Source organism: Podarcis tiliguerta, assembly GCF_965153285.1.
Source record: "Podarcis tiliguerta genome assembly, chromosome: Z".
Classification (NCBI taxonomy): domain Eukaryota; kingdom Metazoa; phylum Chordata; class Lepidosauria; order Squamata; family Lacertidae; genus Podarcis; species Podarcis tiliguerta.
Window position 1 is genome coordinate 17,487,371 of NC_139553.1, and position 25,647 is coordinate 17,513,017.

The 25,647-nt window shown below is 47.2% G+C and overlaps 1 protein-coding gene across 9 annotated transcripts in view; it reads left to right on the forward strand.

The window, feature by feature from the left end:
- The window catches only part of RXRA (retinoid X receptor alpha), a 130,380-nt gene that overhangs the window by 75,031 nt on the left and 29,702 nt on the right, over positions 1-25,647 (forward strand). For all 9 annotated transcript variants that reach the window (XR_014507229.1, XM_083423794.1, XM_083423796.1 and 6 more), the window contains 3 exons: positions 7,700-7,968; positions 17,518-17,668; positions 19,636-19,815. Coding sequence is in view for 8 of the 9 variants with exons in the window: in XM_083423794.1 (XP_083279920.1) it covers positions 7,700-7,968; positions 17,518-17,668; positions 19,636-19,815 (600 nt within the window). In the remaining variant the exon portion in view is untranslated. The remainder of the gene's footprint in view (positions 1-7,699; positions 7,969-17,517; positions 17,669-19,635; positions 19,816-25,647) is intronic.

Genomic DNA, 25,647 nt, shown 5'->3' on the forward strand with positions numbered 1-25,647 from the left:
TATTATTTTCTGCACACACAAACATGGACAAATTATTTGGAGTGCTTCAATATTTTTTACAGATTTCCTTGAAGTTCCATTGTATATTTATATCTCTGATGCAGCCTTTATCAGCCTTGGGTCCACAGATGCTCTTGAACGGCAACTTCCATCATCCCTGACCGTTGGCCATGCTGGCTAGGAATGATGGGAATGGTAGTCCAATATCTAGGTATCACAGGTTGAGAAAGGCTGAGAAAGAGACCTCTACACCATGCTGTGCCCACCTAACATCAGCTGCAAAACCTCTTTTTGGCTAGGAGTGCCCAGTCCTTCCAGTTTGCCACTGTGCTGCCCTGAACAAAGCAGGGGTGTGGAATGGGTGCGTTTTGTGGGGAGGGGGCAATCAGAATCTCTGCACAATGGAAAGAGTTAACTTGGGGCTGTGTTGGGCTGGGAGTTGAAGGAAGTTGGGGTCAGGGAATGTGACCCTGGAAAATGTGTGTGAGTATGTGTGCGTGTGTGCACGTGTTGCCTCAGGACCACCAAGCGCGACTCATTGATGGAAGAACTTTTTGCTTGTTCCCAATTAGGCTCTGAGCCAGTTAAGGAATGTAGACCCAAAAAAGATGGGTGTTGAAACAAACCATCTTTCGTTTCCATGGGGGGGGGGGGAGTTCACAATCTAACTAGGCCTCGAAACATTTCCAAAACCACTTCCCTTCTGCAAAATTGTTTCAGATGCAAGCTGGGGGCTGGGGAAAGGGAGGGAAGAAGAGGCAAAATAGACAATTCAATTGGAGGAGTGGAAAAAAACCATAAAGTTTGTTGCATTGCATTGTATAAATCCCAAGATAGGTTGTTGCATGCATGTAATCCTAAAGATCTGTGTACCTCCCATAAGACAAGTCTTAATATGATGATGCTATATGATGACGCTAGGTTCCCAGCAGAAACATGGAACCTCCAGCTGTTTATGGACTACAGTTCTCATAATTTCCCATCACACTTGAAACTATGGACGTCCAATGAAAGTTTAAAAGAAGAAGAAGGAGTGTGGTGGAGTCTCCTTCTTTGGAGGTCTTTAAGCAGAGGCTTGACAACCATATGTCAGGAGTGCTCTGATGGTGTTTCCTGCTTGGCAGGGGGTTGGACTCGATGGCCCTTGTGGTCTCTTCCAACTCTATGATTCTATGATTCTAAGTCCTTCTTCATGCAAAACATGGTTAAACTATGGAACTCGCTTCCACAGGAGGCAGTGGCAGCCACTGACTTGGATGGCTTTAAAAGAGGATTGAGAATATTCATGTAGAAAGCTATTGGTGGCCACTAGCAATGATGGTCATGCTCTGCCTCCATGGTCAGAGGCAGTAACACTTAATTCTAGTTGCTGGAAACTGCAGGAGGGGAGAGAGCTCTTGTGCTTGGGTCCTGCTTGTAGGCTTCCCATAATGGGCAACTTTTTGGCCACTGTGTGAAGAGAAGGCTGGATGAGATGCGCCCCCCTTTGGCCTGATCCGGCAGGTTCTACGCTCTTGTTAGGGAGGCTGAGCTCTCTTGTGTGAGCAGGAGGAGTGAAATCCAGCCATGTATCTTTAAAAGGAACTCCCCTGTCCTGTACACAGAGGGAGCCAAGCTCTGCTCCCAGCCATTTGGCAGACACATATCTTCTTTCCCTTATCAGGCTGGGCCTCTTCCTGTGGCACTTAGACAGGCAGTTCTCAGGCTGTTTCCCCCTCACCCCACCCCAGCTACTGCCATGCCCCCCTCCCCCAAGATACCCATCTGTAACATGTCAATATCAGCTAGGCAAAGCCTGCTTGCCCACTGGTGGGCGGAATGCACGCCCCTCTGCTCTAGCTGAACAACTTCTGTTGAGAAGATAGCATTAGCTCTGTGACAGAGCAATGGTATGCCCAGTCTCTGGGCAAATAACTTTTACGGATCTCCCTCCCACAGGAGGCAGTGATGGTCACCAACCCAAAGGAGAATAAGGCTATCAATGGCTACTCATATTTGGAAGCAGTAATGCTTCTGAATTCCAGTTGCTGGGAACTGAACGATGGGAGAGTGCTCCTGTGCTCAGGTCCTGCTTTGGGTTTCCCATTGAGGTATCTGGTCTGCCACTGTGAGAACAGGAGGCTGGACTAGATGGGCACTGACCTGATCTAGCAGGCTCTTCTTATATTTCTTAACTTCTGTGCTCGCATCAGATGTGGTGCCCACTTTCATGTTGGTTCCAGGTTAGGAATGGGGGGTGGGGAAGAAGGTTTGATTTGGTTTTCATTTAAAGATTGGCCTTCCCAGTTTGTGCTTTCCAAAACAGTATGTGAGCTGAAAAACCCAGCGATTCACACTTCTCTGAATTTTGCAATGCCGTTTTGCAGCCAACATGCATTACAAAGAGGGAGAGAAAGAGGGAAGGAGGACAGCATAGGCCTAGAGGACAGAGTGTGTCTATCCACTTCCATTTTGCAGTTGCATATTTTTGCCTGTCTCTTGGGTGTTTTTAATTTGTTTATGTGGGGTTTTTGTTTTGCTAAGGCTGTCAGTATCTGCCTGAATAGGGCGAGTGATAAATTTAACATCACAAATGTCAGGAAAGAGAACCAATTCTCTTTGTTCTTCTCCTTATATTTTCTTACTGCTCTTAAGAAACACACATCAACAGCCCAAAACACCTCCAACTCACTTCTCTGCTTTTCAGCCAAAGCTCCCCTCCCTACACGTACTCCATTACATCATTTCCAACTTGCCTAGAGCCCATTAAACTGCAGTTGAATGTAATTAAAAGGCCGTAACGATCCCGGACAACCTGTCGGCCCGCCTGTCGTGACAGGTTTTCCTTGTTCATTTGTATCAGCCCCCAAGGATGAAGTGTGATACTGGCTTCTCATGGTTGCAGAGCCCTCCTGGAAGAAAAACCAATACGGGTCGGGCTTGAGCCATCCCAATGCATGCTGGGAGTCAGGTAGAAATACAGTCACCACTGAAAACCTGATAGGCTGCTTGTTGCAACTACGGAAACCCCAGATTCTCCACTGCAGGCTAGACATCCAACGAAGCTGAATGTTGGAAAATTCATGCAGCGTATAGTTTAACTGTGGAACTCTCTCCCACAGGAGGCATTGATGGGCACCAACCTAAATGGTGTTGAAAGGTTGGAGTAATAAATGAAGGAAAAGGCTACCGATGGCTTCTAGCCCTAATGGCTGTGTCCTGCAGGGTCAGAGGCGGCCATGCTTCTGAATACCAGTTGCTGGCAACCACAGGAGGGGAGAGGGCTCTTGGGCTCAGGTCCTGCTTTTGGGCTTCCCATTGGGACATCTGGTTGACCACTGTGAGAACAGGATGATGGACTAGATCAGCCATTGGCCTGATCTTAGTCTTTAGACACTAAGCCCTCAATTATGGATTGAAAAAATTCATGGAGGATCTGGCCACATTCACACCATATGTGAAAGAGGTGTGTGGCATAGGACTGCATTCTCCTGCCTGGGCTCTGAGACCATTGGGAGACACCCTTCTCTCAGTCCTGTCACCCTCACAAGCACACTTGCTGGGGACATAGAAGTTGGGAGAGGGCCTTCTCAGTGGCAGCTCCAAGACTCTGGAAACTTCCTTGCAGGGGAGGAACCTGGACTTCCTCCTCCCTCGTTGTTCTTCTGCCAGCAGGTGAATACTGTTTTATTCTGACAGGCCTTGGGGAAGTAGGGTTTGTACCTTTCCATTTGTGTTTTCCAGTGGTAATGTTGCCACTGCTTTGCACAACACAGTCATGTTTGGGCGACTTTGGAACAGGATCCGAAGTCTGGAGTATGTTGATTTTTAAAACCCTTAAATATCTGTAGAGGTGAGAATGCAGTGGCAATGAGACCCATTTTTTGAGGTTTGTATGTGAAAGTGTTTTGAGCTCCTGGGAAATGCCTTAATACCTGAGGAAGTCTGCTAATTTCTCCTTACATCAAAAGAGATGGGGAGGACAGAAGAAACTGTGTGTAAATATATGTCTGATAATCTGAGCCAAATGCTCTTTAGCCCCTCTAATGTTTTCTTTGCTCATGTTATCCTAAGTCCGTCATGTTGGATTGCATGTGTGTCATTCCCAAATTTTTAGTAGCTGAAGTATATTCCACACACCCCCCACCAATGAAAAGTCGCAATGAAAAGTATTTCTCCCGTGTTTTTGTCCTAACCATTCTCCATCAGTTAGTGGGGAAAGAACTTTTGTTTAAAAATGATCAAGGGGAAGAGAAAATTTCAGTGCAGGGTTTTTGATGTGCTTTATTTTTGAGGGCTATTTCAGAGTATTTGCTCTTTCATTCAACACATCACCATCTCACCAAATACCTGCACTCTGCAGCCTCCCTGACTTTCTACACTTCCAACAAAGCCCAGGGGGAAGACACCACAAGGCTACCTCCTCCCATAGGTGTCCCCCCCAAAAAAAACACACCAGGAAGGGCAGGCACCTGGGGATGCCGTGGAGTGTGCCGGAGTTATGTTTAAGGGAAGGAAAAAGCCATCTCACTCATGGTCTGCATTCTCCAGTGGTGGGGGGATGCATGTTCCACCCATGGCCATCTCATAGTGGTGACATGCCCTGGGAATGTGGCAGAAAAAACGAAGTCTCTTTTCCAAGGGAAACATAGTTTTGAGAAATTTAAAGAACAGATTTCAGCACAGCACTCATTAGAACTGCAGGCTTCGCTCCAACAGCTGAGGAAAGATTTACCTTTTCAGATGACGAAAGGACACCTTTCTGAAAGGACTGACCTATCTCAAAACAGTGTCTGCATGAATTACTGTACTTAGTATGACTTAGAGGAGGCAGGCACAGTGTAGTGACTCATGCAGAGACTTGGCCAACAACTTCCTCTAAGCAGGTGGCTGCTCATCAGTGTCTTTCCATAAAGAGCATGCAAATGATCCAATTATATCCCATTTGGCCACAGGTTGGAAGAAGGCAGAAACAGACCAGGGAATCATGCAGAGATGTGGCAGGGAACCACCTTTGAGGTGGGTGGATGAATTTAGCTTCCAAGATCTTATTTAATTTCTTTCTGCCTCCTGGCACATAGAAGTTACTGAGTTAGAAGAATGAGGGTATTGTCTGGACCTTGCCAGGTGAGGAGGATGGATCCCTTCTGAAGTGTAGGTGGGTTCAGGCATGACCCAAGATGGAGATTCAGCTCAAAAAGGATTTATTGGAACATCAGGAACAAGAACAAGAATGACAAACTGGGGCACTTGGTCCAGTATATATACCACAAGCTGGCCCAGGCAAAACACACACACCGCCTGTGATAGGTCACCTTAATGCTATAATAAACAAATCAGAACACTGGCCCTATCTCAGCAGGGATTGGCTGCCTGCCAGCTACTAACAATGTCATTGGAGGGTTTTAGAATTCCCTCCCTCTTTTATTATTCAGATGAAACTCCTGAGCTCTAGGCGGCCTGTAGGCCTAGGCCTGAATTGCATGCATACAGTCTGGTTTTGCCTTCCACCCACTGCAATCACTCAGCAAATTTTGAATAGATTTAGCTCAGATTTTTAAGCATAATGGAAATATACCAAAGTTTAGAAATGCATAAAGATCACTTAACGTGGAAGGAAATAGATGCAATTTACAGGGAGAATGATATGCTCTGCTAATGTGTTTCTCTGGTGTCAAAACCAGTAAACTCATAGTTGCTTTTAAAAGCATTTTGGAGAGTTGCAGAGGTTTCACTGACAGGTTTGATCGTAGAATTTTATAAAATTGTGTATGGAATAGAGAAAGTGGATAGTTTCCCACCCCGCCTCTCGTGAGGCTATAAATCCTGGGCATCCGATGAAGCTGAATGTTGGTAAATTCAGGACAGAAAGTCCTTTATTCATGCGGTGCATAAACTATGGAACTTTCTCCTGCAGTAGGCAGTGATTATCACCACCCTAGACGGCTTTGAAAGAGGACTGGACAAATTCATGGAGGGCTAAGGCTATCAATGGCTATTAGCCACAATTGCTATGCTCTTCCTCCAGAGTCAGAAGCAAAAATGCTTCTAAATACCAGTTTCTGGAAACTTCAGGAAGGGAGAGTGTTCTTGTGCTCAGGTCCAAATGGCAGGTTTCCCAGAATGGGCACCTGGTTGGCCGATGTGAGAACAGGATGCTGGACTAAATGGGCAATGGGTCTGATCTAGCAGGCCCTCCTTACGATCATGTGTAGCTTCAATTCAAGGTGGTTTAGCCAATGGTCTGTGTTGGTCTGAGGCAGCATCCTTGGTTCCTAACCTGTGATCATTCCGAGGGCTAAGGGATTCGCTTCCCAAACTCTGGTGCCCCAGAGCGTCTTTTTACAGAGGAGGTGCATGCTGGTGGTTCTTTTTAATTCTTTTCAAGCTTCACAAAGTGGCAGCATCTACATCTTTTAAATAAATGATTTCCCATGTCATGTCCTGTCAAGCCTGGATTGGCAGCATAATGTACCCTTGGGGAAGACTGACAACCTCTCTTGCCCAGCCCCCCCACCCCACCCCCTGGAATAAAACCCTGCATGTGCTTCTGTTTTTATTTTTGGTAAGCTGCCCTTGAAATTTACTCGCTTGAAGGGCGGGTTCAACATTTCAATAAATCAACAAATAAATAATGTATGCATATGCTTGTCACATTCATTTAAAAAACAACAACTTTGGGTGTACATTGGTGGGTACATGGAAAGCATGGGTGTGGAGTCTTTTTCAGCCCAAGGGAGTGTTCCCTAAACAGCCGCTGCCTGTCAGTGTAGAGAATGCTAAGGTAGATGGACCAGTGGTCTGGCTTGGGCTATAGCAGCTTCCTGTGTTCCTGTTCAATTTGGCCTCCTATTCAGAACCACAAGGACTAGAATCTGACTTGATTTACAGGGGGCTGCAGAGCATCAGCTTTGCATGCCGAAGGTCCCAGGTTCAGTCCTCAGTGGCATCTCCAGGTAGGTAGGGCTGGGAACCGCTGCCAGCCTGGATAGCTCAGTTGGTTAGAGAGTGGTGCTGAGAATGCCAAGGCTGCAGGTTCAATCCCCTTAAGGGACAGCTGCATATCCCTGCATCACAGGAGGGTAGGACTAGATATTGTCTCTTCCAATTCTATGATTCTGTCTGAAACCCCGTAGAGCTGCTGGTGCAAGTCAGCATAGACAATACTGAGCAAGATGTTCTGGTGGTCTGACTCAGTGTAAGGTAGCTTCCTTTGTTCCTGTTTAATTCAAGCCTTTGTTCAGGATTATGAGGACTAGAATCTTACTTTGTTTTTAGGAGAAGGGCCATAGCAAACTGGGTAGAGCACTTGCTATGCTTCTTGTAACTCATTGGGTTAAATGAAATAAATAAATTTAGGTGGAAGTGTGTGTGTATTTTTTTATTTTGTAAACTGCTTTGAGGTGGTACGTAGTTTTTTTGAAGTAAATAAATACACAAATAAATCTAATCACTTAATTTCTTGCTTGTCTGTTAGTGCTTTCAGTATTTTCCCCAGAAAGGGGTGTGTGGTGTGTTTGTGAATGAATGAAACACAGTAGTGTAGAGTTTGACAGGACCCTGCGAGTCATCTATTGCAACTCCCTGCAGTGAAATAATAGCTGTATACTTTCTTCTTTTGTAGAGAGAGAGATTTGGCCTATTTAGTACGGATATGCAATACATCCCCTGGTCTCTTTTTCAACTGACAGTGTATATTTTTTCCTTTTTCTCTTCACAGATTTCTCCAGCCCAGTCAATTCCACCTCCTTAAGCTCTCCGAACAGCAGAGGAGGGCCTATGACTGCACCTTCTCTCCATCCGTCGATGAGCACTGGCATTGGTGGGGCTTTGGGGTCCCCTGGCCAGCTCCACTCACCCATCAGCACCCTCAACTCACCCATCAACGGCATGGGGCCACCGTTCTCAGTCATCAGCTCCCCAATGGGGGCTCACCCCATGTCTGGACCCTCCACCCCTGGCCTTGCGTATGGAACCAGCAGCCCTCAGGTGAGTCACCTGGTGGTGGGGACTCTGGGAAGCAGGTGGCAGCCAATGTGATGGTGGGGATAGGTAGATTCAGGACAACAGAAGGGAAGCAAGGGCTCTGCCTGAGTGGCAGAGCACCATCCTATGTTCCACTTAGTTCAGTCCTTTATTCAGAGCCATGAGGACCAGAATCTTACTTGTATTTTTATTCAGAGCCACGAGGATCATAATCTTACTTGTATTTTTAAGGAAAGTTCCACAGCTTAGTGGCAGAGTACCTGCTTTGTATTCTGAAGACTCCAGGTTCAATCCCTGCTGTCTCCTGGTAGAACTGAGGAATGCCCACTTCCAGAAACCCTGGAGAGCCGCTGCCTGTCAGTGTCAACCATACTGAGATAGCTAGCTGTATTCCTAAGCAAACATAACATGTAGGAATTTGCCACGGTGGTGGCTGGTAACAAGACGTCTCTCCCGTGTTGGTCTCTGCAGCCACATCAGGTGTGTAACCTTCCAGCAATTTAACTTCACTCAAAGGGCGCACTTCTCCATTGTCTCCCGAGACAGTTGGGTACCAACCAGACAGATTCATGAAGGTCAAGTCTTGTCAGTGGCTAAAAGTCATGCTGGCTGTATACTCGCTTCAATATCAGAGGTGCTAATGCTTCTGAATACAAGAAGAGTCCTGCTGGATCAGGCCAGTGGCCCATCTAGTCCACCCTCCTGCTCTCACAGTGGCCAACCAGATGCCTGCATGGGAAGTCTGCAAGCATAGGCACCAACTATAAGGGGCCCAGGTCCCTTCTCCCCATCCTTTAAAATATTATGGAGAATGTTGGGAACAATCATTTGCAGAGGAGGCCGAATGTGGAGCTGAGTGTGGTGCAGCTTCCGTGGCTGGTGGCTCCTCCTCTCCATGCCACATCTGCTGCTGCCACGTTCAGCCCCCTGGCTCACCACTGCGTCATGCACATGTCATGTGTGTGTCATCGCCGCCACTGCCCCCTCCAATCTTCTGCTCAAGTTGGTGCCTCAATCTGCAAGCAATGCCTGAGCCCTACAGCAACTCTCCTGCGGTTTGCAGCAAGTGGTGTCCAGAAGCATTGCTGCCTCCAACTGTGGAGGCAGATCACAGCCATCATGGCTGCTAGCTATCAGTAGTCCCCCCCCCTCCTCCATGTATTTGTCCATCCTCTGTTAAAGCCGTCCAAGTGGTTGGTCATTGCTGCCTCCTGCGGCAGCAAGTTTTTCAGTTTAGCTCCAGTTTTCTCTGGCTGGATGTCAGAGTGTCTTTCAAGCCCAGGCTCTTATTTCCTCCTGTGCAGCAGCAGCAGCAGCAGCAGCAGCAGCAGCAGCAGCAGTTTGTTTTCCTTCTTGAGAGAGAGAGACTGGGTGGCCGGGTGTGTGTGTGTCTGTGTGTGTGTGTGTGTGTGTGTGAGAGAGAGAGAGAGAGAGAGAGAGAGGATGGAAGATTACATCAAAAAAAGCCTTCCCACGACAAGGAGATAAGCCCTGTGGATAAAAATAGTACAAGCTTGACGAAGACTGACACCTGTTGCTGGCTTGGCTTGGCTTGGCTTGGCTTGGCTGGCTCTGCATTGCACATGCATGCAGTGGGGATGGGGGACAGGGGCAGAGGGGGGCAAGGAAAGAAGGGCTGATCAGGAAATTTGCCACCACCTGCTGGTCACTGTTGTTGTGTTATTTATTCCAGCTCCCCTCCAGGAGATTATCTATCTACCTACCTACCTATCTATCTATCTATCTATCTATCTATCATCTATCATCTATCTAACTGGGGTTCAGAAAGAGTTGGAAAACTCCTCCAAGAGACAGCCTGCTCATCTCTGGTTGGATCTTGTGATGCTCAGCCACCTGGATGTGCTCAGACCTCCTTTGAAGGGCTGTAGCTCAGTAGTGGAGCATCTGCTCCTCGTCCAGAAGGTCCCAGATTCAATCCCTGGCAGCATCTCCAGGAAGGCCCCTTGCCTGAAACCCTGGACAGCTGCTGCCAGTCAGTGTAGACAATACTGAGCTAGATGGACCAGTAATATTGACTCCATTTATGGCAGCTTCTTACCTTCCTATTTAAACCAGCTCCTTATTTAGAAGCATGAGGACTTGAATCTTGATGTGTTTTTAGAGGGGAGTGCCAAAAGAATCTGCTTTGCATTCAGAAGGTCCCAGCTTTGATCCCCAACAGCATTTCCAGGTAAGGCTAGGAGAGAAAAATCCCTGCAAGAAACCCTGGAGAGCCGCTGCTGCCAACCAGTGTGAGTAACACTGAGCTAGGTGGATGGACTGAAGGGTCTGATTTGGTAGAAGGCAGCTCCTTCTCTGCCCCCCTTTCCACCCGTCTTCCTGACTTTCACTCCACATCTCCCGGAGGAGAGCTGCCTTGCGCTTCTGTCTATTTTTAGAGGTGGTCATGCGATGCAGAAGACCGGAAATAAACAGAAGGGGGGGGGGAGAGAGATAGAGGGGGAGGAAAAAGAGCTTGTCAGAGGATGCTCTCATGGAGAGCCCCTCCAGTTCCTGCTGGCTCAGAAGGAGGAGCTCTCATTTACTCATGGCCCGTCTTAAGTGGTTTTCCTGGAGGAGATGCTTAAGATGCTCACGCCCTAATGACTCCTGCAATCTGTCTCTCTCCTTCCAGCATCTTTCCTTTCCTTTGTAATGCTGTTAAGAGGTTTTGTTTATGGGGGAAAGGGAGGCATTTCAGGCCCAGAGGATCTGCTTTGTGTGCAAAATGTCCCAGGTCTCGTGCACCTATCTCACTTCAACACAGGCTTAGGAGCACATGGATTTAATTTTTTTGTAGGAAGGACTTAGCGAACCTACAAATGTCTTGGGTTCTGTGTTCCAGTTAACTCAGCCCAGTCTTTTGAGGACTAGAATCTTCATTTAATTTTATGGGAATAAGGACTTAGCTTAGTGGCTGAGCAGCTGGTTTGCATGCAGGGGGCTCCAGGTTCTATTCCTGGCATCCTCAGGTAACACTGGGGAAGGAAGACTCCCCTATCTGAGAGCTGCTGCCAGCCAGTGTAGACAGTGCTGAGCCAGATGGACCATTGCAATGGTCTGACTAGATAGAAGGCAGCTTCCTAGGTTCCTATTTATTGCAGCCCAGTCTTCAGAATTATGAGGACTAGAATCTTTTATTGTTACAGAAAGGACGTAGCTTAGTGATATCTGTGTCACAGACACACAAAAAGGAAGATAGAAGAGGAAAGGAAGAAGATACGATGCCATCTGTGCGAAGAAGAAACTTGCATCCTTTGCTTCCCCTCTGCACCTCCCCTCCAGAATCCTGCTCAGCACTGCCCCCCCCTGCCCCATGAAGCTAGGGAGTTAATGAAGTGTGTGCCCCCACCTTCAAGCAGAGGTGGCACTGATGGAAGGTGTTGAGCATCAGATGGCAGGTGCCACTTACAATCAGGTTATGCTCTGTCAGCGCTGAAGACCTAGCAGAGCAGAAGGACAGTTGGAGGATGTCTGGTTGTGGGCTGAGTCAAAGCCATCAGGGTTTGCTTCCTTCCTCCCTGTCTCCTCCCTCTCTCCACAAGGCTGTCTTTTGCAATGCCCACAGTGGCATCTTTCAGGGACCCTGCTTTGTTTGGCATAAGGGGCTTGTGAAAATGGCCAGTGCTGCAAGCCTCTCTCCCTCTCTTCCTCCCTCTTTAAGAAAAGAGGGGCTGACCAGATGCCTCAATGGCAGGACCCAAGTACAAGAGCCTTCTCCCCTCCTAGGTTTCCAGCAACAGGGATTCAGAAGCATGTGTGCCTCTGACTATGGAGGAAGAGCATAGCCATCAGGGCTAATAGCCATTGATATCCTTCTCCTCCATGAATCTCCACCACTGCCTGCACCGTTGTGCGGCGGAGTTCCATAGTTTAACTCTGCACAATGTGAAGAGGTTTCTTTGATCTATCGTGTATCTCCCAACTTTCAGCTACATTACACGAGCTGAAAAAGCAAGAAATCCCATCTACTTTCTCCATGTCACACATAATTTTATAAAATTCTATCATGCCACCTCTTACTTGCCTTTTCTGTAAACTGAAAAGTCCCAGCTGCTTCAGCCTTTCCTCATAGGAGAGCCATTTTGCTTGCCATTCCCTGAACCTTTCCCAATTCTACTACAATATCTCTGGCCCTGCCTGCCGCTGTCATGCGACCCCTAGGAAGTTTCCCACAAGGGATCACGGACACCCCCTTTACAAGCAGCTTCAGGCTGGTGAGTGAGCGCGTTGCCTTAACTTCAGCTTGGATTTGGACTCCTGGTTCCTTCTGAGGCTGTGATGTGCAGAGCAGGTGGCGGCTGCTGCTCCTCTCTTTTAATATTTAGCCCCCTCCCATTTCTGTTGCTGTTGCTCCTGGACTGCCAGGCTGTTCTGGGCTCAGCCTGTGGAGATTGCCTGTCATCCCTTAGGCCATTCTGACAAGGACTTGGCGGGGGCCCGGGCCAAGGGAGGTGGCTGATGCTTGGATGCATTTAACTTTGTGGATATCTTTCCTCTTAAAGGCAACAGTAGGGAATTTCTTAGACAAGTGTTTGTCCTTTGGTGTGTGTGTATAAAAAATATGTTGAAAGCTTCCTTAAACTGCATCAGACTATGGGTCCATCTAGGTTCTGTATTGTCTGCTCTGACATGTGGTGGCTATCCAGGAATTCAGAGGGCCTTCCCACTGACTGTCTTGGCTTCCTCTTTACCCACGCACAACCTCTCCAGCCGGGAGAGGCTGCGCGCGGCTTTGGCAGAAGCCAAGACCCCTCTCACTCTCCAGGCTTCAGCGACAGCCTGCATTTGCTCCATAGAATGCACACACATTTCCCCTTCATTTTTGGAGGGGAAATAGTGCATCCTATAGAGCCAAAAATACGGTAAATAAGGAGTGTTCTTATGCTGAGTCAGGCCACTGGTCCATCTAGTACAGGGGTCGGCAACTTAAGGCTCATGGGCCACAAGCGGCCCACGGGGGTTGTTTAACTGGCCCACGAGCCGCCACCGAACTGAGCCACCCACTTGGCGAGTCCCCACGCGCTGCGTTAAACCAGCCCGGTGAAGGGATTCGCTTCCGCAGCGCCAGAAAATGTGTCTGTGCATGCGCAGATGCCGAAAATCACATCTGCACAGACGTTGGAAATCACACACGTGCACGATCCGGCCCACAGAGGGATCTCTGCTGGAGTAAACCTTGCCAGCCACGATCTAGTAGCTTAGTATTTCCTGCATGGACTGGCAGCAATGGCTCTCCAGGGGTGCAGGCAAGGGACCTTCCCAGCCCAAACTGGGCATGCCAGGGATTGAACCAGGAGCTATCTGCAAACATCTACTTAAGAAATTAAGTAGAGCCTGGCTGCTGGATCAGGCCAGTGGTCTATCTGGTCCAGCATCCTGCTCTCACAGTGGCCCACCAGGTGCCCCAGCTGGGGGAAGCCTGCAAGCAGGACTGGCTCCCTCCTTGTCGTCCTCCACCAGCAGGTGAATGTTGTTGTTTTTTGGGAGGTTTTTGGAACTGACTTTTTTTTAAAAAAAGGAAAGGGCTTTTAATAGTTCTGTGCTGTTTCTATTAGTTGTATTTAATAGATCCTTTTAAATATGGTTTTAACTCTGTTACGGCTTAATTATTTTCTAATTATTAACTTTTAGCTTTTTGTATTTCATTTTTGTTGTTTTAATTTGTGAAAGCCACCTGGTCTGGAGAAAAGACAGGATATTGATACTATTGATAACAACAACAGTTGTATTCTGATCCACAACCAATGATAAATCCCCCTCATAACTTTTAAAATCAAAATCACCCAGCGCAGGGACAAAAGTTAAGATCTACCTGTGAAGAGAGGAGTTTGCATTCTTTTTTTCTGTTTTTATTTTTGTTTAGATTAGTTAGGTTATTGTATTGTCATGTATTAGATTATATGAAAAGCCTTAATAAAAATCTTACTAAAAATAATAATAATTTTAAAAAATCACCCAGCACACACACAAAAAATAGGGGGTGATGTTCAGGTAAATTTACTCCAAACATTACTAACTTTTATTAGGACATAGAAAAGAAAGTACTTCTTTGCACAGCGCATGTTTAAACTATGGAACTTGCTCGCATAGGAGGCACCAGCTTGGATGGCTTTAAAAGATGCTTTAAAAGATTAGACAAACTCACAGAGGAGAGGGCTAATCAGGGCTACTAGCCAGGATGCTATGCTCTGCTGCTGCAGTTGGAGACAGCAATGCTTCTGAATATCATTTTCTGGGAGCCACAGGAGGGTTGAGGGTTTTTGGGCTTGGGTTCTGCTTGCTATAGTTTCTCTGGTTGACCACTGTGAGAACAGGATGCTGAAGTACATGGGCCATTGGTCTGATCTAGCAGGGCATCTTCTTATGTTCTTAGTCATGCTCAGAGGCTCTATTCTCAGTCAAAACCTCCCACACACTTTTTTGGGAAGGAAGGTTGGATCTGGCTTGATCGCTTGCAAAAAGCAGAGTGAAGAAATCCATCCGCTGTCCCTCATCAGATGCTCTTTGGAGCGCTTGAGCACAGAAGAGGAAGGACTTCTTGGCGCCAGGGTGGGAGAGGGGAAGACCCCAGGACGTGTTGTGGTTTTGGGGCCAGCCACTGAAAGAGGAACCTTGGGAGGTTCCCGTTCCTGGGAGCTGAGTTGCCCGTGGCTTGAGGTTTCTTGCTGACACATGCGGAGCATCGCCTTTGCTGTGTACAGCCTGGGTGGACAGGTGATGGGAAAAAAGTGGTTGGGCACTCAGACTCTGAAGCCATGATGCACAAAGTCCCCAAGTGAAAGCTTCTGAACAGTTTCGGTTTTTCATTCACTGCCAGGCAGTGTTGCCCAGTGGTCAGGGAACTGTGGTCCAACCACACTTGGAGGCCACCAACCTTTCTATCCCTGCTGCTCCAGAAGGGAGGACCCAAACCAATGGATTCAAATTGTGAGGAAGGAATTTCCAACTAAAACCTTAGAAAGAACTTTCTGCAAGTAAGAGCTGCTTGATAATGGTATGGACTCCCTTGGAAGGTGGTGGACTCACCTTCGTTGGAGGATTTTAAACAAAGATTGGGTGGCTTTTTTTTTTTCAAGGATCCGTTAGCTGTGATTCCTGCATTGCAAAGGGTTGGATTTGATGACCCTTACAACTCTGGAATTATATGATCCTATACTGGTTGTTGTCAGGATAAAATGGAGAGGGGCAACTCCATGCTTTGAGCTCCTTTGAGGAATGGTGAAATAGAAATGAAGTAAAATAATAATAACAATTAAACAGAAAAGGTCCACGTGAATACTAGCTGAATCTTTTTCTTCCACGCTGAGATAAATAACATACTTGTGACTTTAGCAAGGCTAACCCCTACTCCTTGCTCTTCCTCTGAGCTGGTGATCACCAGCCAGTTTGCAAAGAAGCAACTGGGTTTCCCTTCCCCCATGGAAAGGGAAAAAAAACACGCCCACATATTCCTTGCCAAAATAAAGAGAGGAAACAAGGCAGCCAACTTGCAACAGGAAATTTTTTTTGCACCAGGCGGGTTCAGTCCTCAGGCGGAGACAGGACTGGGTGGAGAGAGAAACAGAAAGTGCTGATCTCAGAAGTTTAGAAAGGGGGGAAGCCCAGTTTGGCTGGGATGGCTTCCAGAAAAGCCACACATCTTCTTTTGGGGCACCACTGCAGGATCTCAATGTGTGACTCCGCAGTGGGGGCAGATAGATATTTGATATACGTGTATGCCAAATTCGGCAGAGATTTTATTGGCTTTGTGATAAAGGCGAACCTATGCAATCCACACTTTCCTAAACAAAACCTAAGAATGTAAGAAGAGTCCTGCTGGATGAGCCCAAAGGGAGCTCATCTAGTCCAGCATCCTGTTCTCACAGTGGCCAACCAGATGCCTCATATGGGAAACCCACAAGCAGGACCTGAGAACAAAGAACCCTTCCCCCCTTCTGGGGTTTCCAGCAACTGGAGACTCTCCTGCTGCTGCTGCAGCTGTTGAAGGGGGCTGTCATCTTCCCCCATCCAGAGACTCCTCCTGTTGCTGCTGTGGTTGTTGGGGGGCTGCTGTCTTCCCCACTTGGAGGATTGCTGCTGCTGTGGCTGCTACAGAAGCAAAGAGGACTGCAGAGAGTACTGCAGGGGCCAGGACCCTGGGCAGGCAGGAGAAATGGGAACAGCTGCTGCCCCAGCTGGGCGTGGTCCAACTGCTGGGGCAGCATTATAAAGTCTGCCGGCCCTGAATTCCATCTACCTGGCCCTGCAATGCCAGGTCAATGGTTCACAAGACGACTGCCATCCATGACTTGATCGTGGATGGAGGACTTGACCTGGCATGTGTAACAGAGACTTGGTTGGATGAAGCAGATGGGCCTTGCCGCTGCTTGTCTACCAGGTTTCTCTTATGCACAGCAACCTAGGTCATGTGGGCGGAGAGGAGGGGTTGCAGCGATTTTTAGGAAGTCATTAGCTTGCACCAGGCATCCTATTGGGAAGACCCAGATTTATAAGTGCATGTTCTGGACGTTGGGCAGTACAGGATTCCTTTTGGTGTACCGACCTCCCAGCTGCACCAAGGATTCCCTGCCCAAGCTGCTTCAGGTCGTGGTGGATGTTCTCCTAGAGACACCTAGTTTGGTTGTCCTAGGGGATTTTAATATCCACGCCGACACGACCTTACAAGGGGCCACTTGGGACTTCATGGAAAGCATGGCCTCCATGGGGCTGTCCCTGAATAAGTTTGGCCCAACACATAGTCGCGGATATGCTTTAGACTTGGTGTTCACCTCTATGGATGTTGGTGATCCAACACTAAGCAAAAGCGAAACAAAAGAAGTCCCATGGTCCGATCACTTCCTGGTGCAACTGGACTTCTCCACAACCCTTCCCCTCTGCAGGGAGGTGGGACCAATTCTGATGCTCTACCAACTGAGCTATCCCCAGAGGTCGAGAATTAGCAGGCAGTGTAAGCTGCAGTGAGCTAGATCAACTCTCAGTTTGACTCAGGATAATGCAGCTTCTTGCATTCCTGTTTGAATCAGCCCTTTATTCAGAACTAGTTTGGAGTATTGTACGTATTAGAACATTTGGATAGATGTGGTTTCAGATCTGTCTTCAGCATAGAGTACATTCTGAGAGTGACCTAGGGGCTCCAGGTTTCTTAGTCTTTTTAAATGTCAAGGTTGTGCTCTCACAGCTGTTATCCTGGGATTGCAGTTCAAAAGCACGTCAAAGTGCAAGTAGATAAATAGGTACCGCTCCAGCGGGAAGGTAAACGGCGTTTCTGTGCACTGCTCTGGTTTGCCAGAAGCAGCTTAGTCATGCTGGCCACATGACCCGGAAGCTGTACGCTGGCTCCCTCGGCCAATAAAGTGAGATGAGCAATGCAACCACAGTCGGTCATGACTGGACCTAATGGTCAGGGGTCTCTTTACATTTACCTTACACATATGGTATGCCTTTGTGCTACACAGTTACTTGAAGAGCACTCCGCTGTTCTGAAGCCTACATGTCCCTATGCATAGTTCTCTCGCTTGATGCCTCCTGTTTCCTTCTTTTCTCTTCCAGCTCAATTCTCCAATGAACCCTGTCAGCAGCACAGAAGATATCAAGCCTCCGTTGGGAATCAACGGGGTCCTCAAAGTTCCAGTGCACCCATCATCTGCCATGGCCTCCTTCACCAAGCACATATGTGCCATTTGTGGAGACAGATCTTCAGGTAGCGCCAATGTTTTCAAACACCCTCCAGGGGGAGGCAGGATATGTGGGGCAGCAATGAGTGTTAGCTTGGGAGTTGCTCTATGCTAAGAAAGATCAGAAATAATTTACACCAAATTAGGGATTAATTTGTACTTACTTGTTTCACAAAATTTATACACTGCTTGATTGCAGTATGCAAAAAGATGAAACGATAAAATTGTCCCTAAGTACAGTGGTGCCCCGCAAGACGAATGCCTCGCAAGACGGAAAATCCGCTAGACGAAAGGGTTTTCCGTTTTTCAATTCGCTTCGCAGGACGAATTTCCCTATGGGCTTGCTTCGCAAGACGAAAATGTCTTGCGAGTTTTGAGATTTTTTTCACTCCCCACCCCCTTTTTCTAAGCCGCTAAACCGCTAATAGCCTTTTAGCAGCTAATCCGCTAATCCCTTAAGCCTTTAATAGCCGCTAAACCGCTAATAGCGCTAATCCGCTAATCCGCTAATAGGGTTGCTTTGCAAGACGAAAAAACCGCTAGACGAAGAGACTCGCGGAACGAATTAATTTCGTCTTGCGGGGCACCACTGTAGAATTGATAATCATTTAAGAAATTTGAAAGGTTGAAATAACAATTATAAATAAATAATTATAAATAAATAATATATAAATTATAAATAACAAACTAAAATGGGATTTTAGCAAGCCCCGAAAAGAGTACTGTGAAGGCCCCTGCCTTCACTCAAGAGGCAAAGGGTTAAAAGTTTAGGTGCTGTCACACACACAAAAATCCATTTCTTACAACGTGGAATACGTGATCTTGTAGGTAAACTGGCCCAAAATTCTTAAGGGCTTTTTAAACACTAATTATATCACCTTAGCTTATCTTTCTTCCCCGCCTCTGGATAAATTTGAAACAAGCCAAGCTTCTAGTCTTGCCTTGGTAATGGACTGGGTGAGAGCCAACAAACGGAAGCTCAATCCTGATAAGACAGAGGCACTGCTAGGGGGCGGTTTCCTGGACCGGATGGCTGGGTGGTTGCCTGCTCTTAATGGGGTTACTCCCTTTGAAGGAGCGGGCATGTAGCTTGTGGGTACTGCTGGATCTTTTGCTGTCGCTTGAGGCTCAAGTAGCCTAAGTGGTACAGAATGCCTTCCATCAGCTTCAGCTGGTGGCCCAGCTGTGGCCATATGCTATGTTAACCTCCAGGTTAGACTAATGCAATGTGTTATACACGGGGCTGCCTCTGAAAATGGTTTGGAAACTTCAGCTAGTGCAGAATTCAGTCGCCAGGTTGCTCACCGGGGCAAGATGGCTTGAACATATAATGCCAATCCTGGCTGACTGCAATGGCGGCCAATTAGTTTCTGGGCCCAATTCAAAGTACTGGGTTTGACCTATAAATCCTTAAATGGCTCAACACTTCAAGGACTGCCTCTCCCCATATGAACCAACCCAGACTCTGTAATCACTACTACTTTGTGTGTCTCCTCCATGAGAGGTCTGGGGGGTCGCAGCCTGAGAACCGGCCTTTTCTGTGGTGTCTCCCCATTTGTAGGATGCTCCCCCAGGGAGGCTCGCCTTCGTTGCCTATATTTAGGCACCAGGCAAAAACATTCTCCCAGGCCTTTGGATAATTAAACAATCTATGGCCTTTTAACCTGTGGGGGGCTATTGTTTTTGCTTGTTGCTATGTTATGTATTTCTGTGTTTTTATACTGTAAAGCATCCTGTGATCCTCGGTTGAAGGGTGGTATATAAATTTAGTAGATAAAAATATTCTCTAACCTTCCTGCAATCAATGACCTGAATCCTATACCCCTCCTGAGCCTGGAAAAGCCCATAGAGCTAAAAGAGAAAATGGGATAGAGCGGCACTCTTCCAACTTCCTGCTTCAGCTCTATGAGTTTTTTAACTATGCGCACAACCTCATGACCAAGTTAGCCTCATTATCACCGTATTGTTGCTCTTTCTCTGTCCCCGCATCCAGGTAAACATTACGGGGTGTACAGTTGTGAGGGCTGCAAAGGCTTCTTCAAGAGGACAGTGAGGAAGGACCTGACGTACACCTGCCGGGACAATAAGGACTGCTTAATCGACAAGCGGCAGCGGAACCGGTGTCAGTACTGCCGGTACCAAAAGTGTCTTGCGATGGGCATGAAGCGGGAAGGTAAGGCGAGAAGGCGGCTCAGGACTTTGTGAGATCCAAAATTAGGTGGCAGGGTTCTGGGCTGAACCGCTTACGGCAATGCTAGAACCCAGAGGAACCCAAATATCCAGAGATGCGTGACATGCGAAAGGAATCACTTCTTCATGCAGTGTGTAGTTAAAACTATGGTGTTTGCTCCTACAATATGCAGTGAGGACTAGCGACATTTGGATGGCTTTAAAAGAGGATTTGATGAATTCATGTTGGATAAGGTGACCAGTGGCCACTAGCCATGGTGGCAATGCTTTACCTCCACAGTTGAAAGCACTAATACTTCTGAATACCAATGGCTGGAAAACACACTGCAGGGAGAGGGTTGTTGTAATACAAGACACTTGGCTTGGTGGGCATTTGATATGGAAGGGGTCTTAGGTTCTCATGTGTTTGTAAGTTGGAGTGTGGTTGTCATTTAAAAAAAATAAATGGTATCCCATATATTAATCTTGGATGGCTTTAAATGTGGATCTAATTATCCTGGAGGGCTTTAAAAGAGGATTGGACAAATTCATGCAGGGGAATACTATAGCAGGCTACTAGCCGTGATTGTCCATGGTTTGAGGCAGCAATACTTCTGAATCCCAGTTGCTGGAAGCCACAGGGTGGCAGAAAGCTCTTGTATTTGCGTCCTGCTTGCGGGTGGGTTGCCCATCAGGGCATCTGGTTGGTGACTGTGAGGTCTTATGTTCTTAATCCCCCTGCTATGAAATACTATATTAGGGAGAAAGGTTAGAAAAATCTCCGCGGCAGAATGGGGTTGCAACTTGGGAGTTTTTCTGTAACTTACCAGTGTCTCATTTTCCATTGGCTTAAGCTACCCTGCAAGGTAGTTTCAGTGGTCAAGTGAGCCAGGACCAGTGTTAGGAGAAACTCAGATATATAAGCTAATCACCGCGTGGAATCTTAAACCTAGGATATGATCGCCATGGAATGTATAGATGCCATTTTTCTTGAATAGGGCTTCTCTTCTTTTTCTTCCTACTCCTACCACTACTACTACCATTACCAATATTCCTAATACAGTGGTGCCTCGCAAGACGAAATTAATCCGTTCCTCTAGTCTCTTCGTCTAGCGGTTTTTTCGTCTTGCGAAGCAACCCTATTAGCGGATTAGCGCTATTAGCGGTTTAGCGGCTATTAGCGGCTATTAGCGGCTTAAGGGATTAGCGGATTAGCTGCTAAAAGGCTATTAGCGGTTTAGCAGCTTAGAAAAAGGGGGTGGGGAGCGAAAAAAAATCTCAATACTTGCAAGACATTTTCGTCTTGCGAGGGAGGAGGGAAATTCTTCCTGCGAAGCGCATTGAAAAACGGAAAACCCTTTCGTCTAGCGGGTTTTCCGTCTTGCGAGGCATTCGTCTTGCGGGGCACCACTGTATTACTTTCATTTCTATTGTTACTTCCATTTCTATACTGCTTTACATTTTAAAGGAAAAAATTCTCAAAGCGGTTTAAAACACGGATAAAACAATCCAGAATAAAACTAACCCAAGCTTCAATGAAAATATTTCAGATCCTTCTCTAAGTGACATTTTTGCTTTCCCCGTATTTAGGTCTGCTTAATTTATATAGCTGCCCCATAGCAGAAGTACTCTAGGAAGCCTGTGTGGTGTATTGGTTAGAGTGTTGGACCAAGACCTGGCAGATCAGGGTTCAAATCCCCACTCAGTTATGAAACTCACTGGGTGATCTGAGGCCAATTGCAACCTCTTAACCTACCTAACATGGTTGTTGTAGGGATTAACTGAGGAGTGAGTGAGCCTTGTACTTTTTAGAGAAAAAAGTGAGATGTAAATGCAATAAATAAGCTCTTGCGCTTACCCACTTAAGAAAGCTGGAGGGGTCAGCCAGATGGAGACATCAGTCACCAACCCGGCATCCAGAGATCTGCCCATGGCCATGATTGGATCCATGCCAGTTGCAAATGTGCCTGGCACCTGGGGAATTTCTAACACTGGCCAGAACCATGTCCATCTTAGGCTTGGGATGTGAAGGACAGAGCAGGTTAGGGTACCAGTGCAGAGCTTTGGGTGTGTGTGTGTGTGATGCTCTCAGCATCGCTTCACTCCTCCGCCCCCCGGCCTTAGCTAAATACAGGCACTCAAAGAACTCTTTCCCCACCTTCCTGCACATCCTGTGTTTCTGCCCTGCCTGCAAGAGGCAAGCTCTCCCGAGCATCCTTCTCTGCATTGCCCTAAGCACCAAGCGAAGCTGTCGTGCTTGATCTGTGGAGTTATTCAAGGACTTGCACGTGCAGCTGCTCGAAATGTCAAACTCTTCTCTCAGGAAGGTGATGGACAGAAGGGTGTTTGGAAGGAAGTGTGGAGGGCCCCAGAAAACAAAACAATAATATATATGATGGGAGGGTGATGTCAGGTCTTAGGTGGCAAGTCAAATGTGGAACAAGGTTGGCTGTAAGCAGAGCCTTGCCTGGGCCAGACTTAAGAGCCTGCCTAACACAGCATCCTTTTCCCTTCAATTGCCAATCAGAATGCAAGAAGCTGCTTTGTATCGAACCCGATCATTGGTTCATCTAGAACAGTGCTGCCTACACTGACTGGCAGTGGCTCTCCTGGATTTCAGGCAGGGAGTCTCTTTCCCATGCCTACCTGGAGATGCTGCTGGGAATTGATTCTGGGACCATCTGCATGCAAAGCAGATGTTCTTAACCACTGAGCCATGATGCTTCCATTCTATGTCTGCAAAGGCTTTATGATTGGTTTTCAGAGGTTCCATCGGGTGGAGAACATCAGGCCTGAGGACCAGACATGGCCTTGTGGCCCTCTCTTTTCTGGCCCTTGGGACTCTCCAAGCCACACACCCTCAATGGCCTTCTGCTGCCCCCTTCTGGTGTGCCTTTGGTGGCTGAAATGTGTCCTTGTGCCAGGAGTATGCCCATTGTTTGCCTGGAAGGAGAAAGATGTACCGTATTTGTCGCTCTATAAGACGCACCCGACCATAAGACGCGCCTAGTTTTTAGAGGAGGGAAACAAGAAAAAATATTCTCAATCTGCGCGGCGCCTCTCCAGCAAAGTGGGAGGAGAAACAGAAGGGGCTCTGTTTCTCCTCCTGCTTCGCTGAAGGGGCGCTGCGCAGCTTTCCCTCTCTGCGCAGCGCCTTTCCAGCGAAGTGAAGTCAGAACAGCAAGAGGGATCACTGCGCAGCGAAAGCAGCGATCCAACTTTCTGTTCTGGTTTCGCCGCGCGAAGCCTCTTCAGGGCAGGGGGAGTGTTCCTCCTGTTGCCCTGAAGAGGCTTCGCACGGCTATCCCAGAAGTCAGAACAGCAAGAGGGATCACTACTTTCGCTGCGCAGAGATCCCTCTTGCTGTTCTGGCTTCTGGGATAGCTGTGCAGCCTGCATTCGCTCCATAAGATGCACACACATTTCCCCTTACTTTTTAGGAGGGAAAAAGTGCATCTTATAGAGCAAAAAATACGGTATGTAAAGTGTTGGGGTGGCGAGGGATAGAAACATTTGGCTTTTGCATTGCCATAATGTAGAGTTAACGTCAGAGCTGCAGGTGAAAAAGTGAGGAAAAGATGCTGATGTTTATAAAATTATGCATAGCATGGAGCAAGCTTTTTCCCCCTCTCTCGTAACATTGGAATTTGTGGGTGTCCAAAGAAAGTGAGTGTTTGAAGATTCCAGGGAAATAAATGAACGTACTTGGTTAAACTCCGGAACTGCCGCAGGAGGCATTGATGGCTACCAACTTGGATGGCTTTAAAAGAGGCTTAGATTAGATGGGGCATTGGCCTGATCCAGTAGGCCCTTCTTGTGTTTTCATGTGCCACTGCTAGCAGGGGTTGTCATGTGGAGCAAAAACAGGATTTATGTTTTGGCTTGTTCTTAAGCCTGTGGGGTAAATGCTTAATTTTTCCCTCCCCCCACCCCAATAGTGATGCTTCAGTCTGTGTGGGAGACATGCGGTTGCTCAGTAAGTATGTTCAGAGTGGGGAAGCGGGTGTTTGTGAGTGAAGTGCAGTCTGCTTATGCTCAGAAGCACTGTCTTTATTCAGCTGTTGCTGTTGTTTTTGTCTAAGGAAGTTGTGTTCTGGAATTCGCTGACAGATAAATGAGTGCAGGCATTCAAGCTTCAAAGATGTTGGTAAACAAGCCTAGGATCATTTGATGAAGGGCAGTACTGTATGTGGATTTCTTAAATAAACAAGTAAATGAAAATGCCACTGCATCCTGAAAATTGTATACCTGCAATTGCAAAATACATGTACACTTCTGATATTCTTAATGCTGCAGTCATGTATTTACTTAAGAGCAAATCCTATCACATGAAGCAGTTGCTTACTTTGCAGAAAGCACACACAGGGTTATGGCATGAACATTTCGCAGAGAAATGTAGAAATGCATGCAGTCTGGAGCAAAAGAAGCAGAGTGAGCTGGTGGGCAGATTCATCCCGATGTGAGAAACTCGGATGGCTTTGCCCCACAGTCCTGAAATCGTCCCGTTTCCCTGGGTTTTTTTTTACAGATTGGTTGCACAGAACTAGAATTACGGTAGCCACTTTCCCCCGTTTATCCTGGAATGACTCTCTCTTGGATTTGTGCTCTTGGAAGGAGGCGGTTGCACAATGACCCATCCCTGAGTCGTCTTGCCATTGTTGCTCACTGGCCTTTAGCAAATGAGTTGGATGCAGGCACAGGGCTGTCCGTGGCAGGCAGGCTGGTCTCAGAGGCAGCTGGTCTGGCATCTTGGGTGGAGAGAGGGAGGGAAGAGAAAGGAGCTAAGTGAGCTGACAGCAACCCATGCCAATCTGGTGCCTTCCAGGCACTCTGGACTGTAACTCCCATCAGCTTCAGCCATCTCAACAGTACAACATGAGGGCCATGGTGAACAATTGTGCGTCCATTGTCCACAGCATTATATGACGCCGCTCGCTCTGGCTAGTGGGTTGTGTAGTCCATAATATCCAGTAGGGTGCCGTGTTGGGGAGAGACCCATTGCTGGGCCAGAAAAATATGGTTTTCTGTTACACACACACACATGTATATGGGGCACTGCTGTGTGAAGTGCTTTCCCTCCTCTGTTCAGTCTAGGTGCTTCCTTGCACGCCTGCCTGCCCACTGCTTATCATGCTGCTACCTTTTGGTGACAATGTGAACTGCAGAGCATGACGACATCCTTCCATTTTTATGTATATAGGGAGATAGATCAATATAGATTTAATGTCTGCATTGTTTCATTCCTTCTACTCCTCCACTCATGACACACTCTTGTGCATTTTTCATATATAACACATCCTCTTATATGTTTGCGATGCATGCCGTCTGACTCAGAAGGAAAGCCTTGTGGAGTGGGGATTTTCTCCCTGAAATAAAATATACACAGAATTTCTAGTTTTAAGGAGGAGGGTCCGGGGCTCAGAGCTCATTACAGGCACGTGCTTGGCATATTGCAGGATCTGCCTGAGATTCCTCATATGGTGGGGGATGGGGATAGTACAATTTTTTTATTATTGTATTTATTTTATTTATTTATAACATGCAACCCCCACTGTTTAACCAAAAAAGGCTCCCGGGGTGACTTGCCAAGCTCAGTTTTAAGCATCCAATTTAAAAAGACACAGCATGCAAAGAAAAATGGAATGGGAGGGAAGAGGAAAATGCAAGCTGAAGTTCAAACTCTTAAAGTTGCAGTTCTTTAAAGTCACATCTGAAGTCTATGGTGATTCTGGCTGTCTTTTCACGCGCACACACACACACACACACACACACACACACACAGAGACCAGATCCCTAGAAGCAAAGCAGGTGACAACATGTAGGATAGGAGGACAAC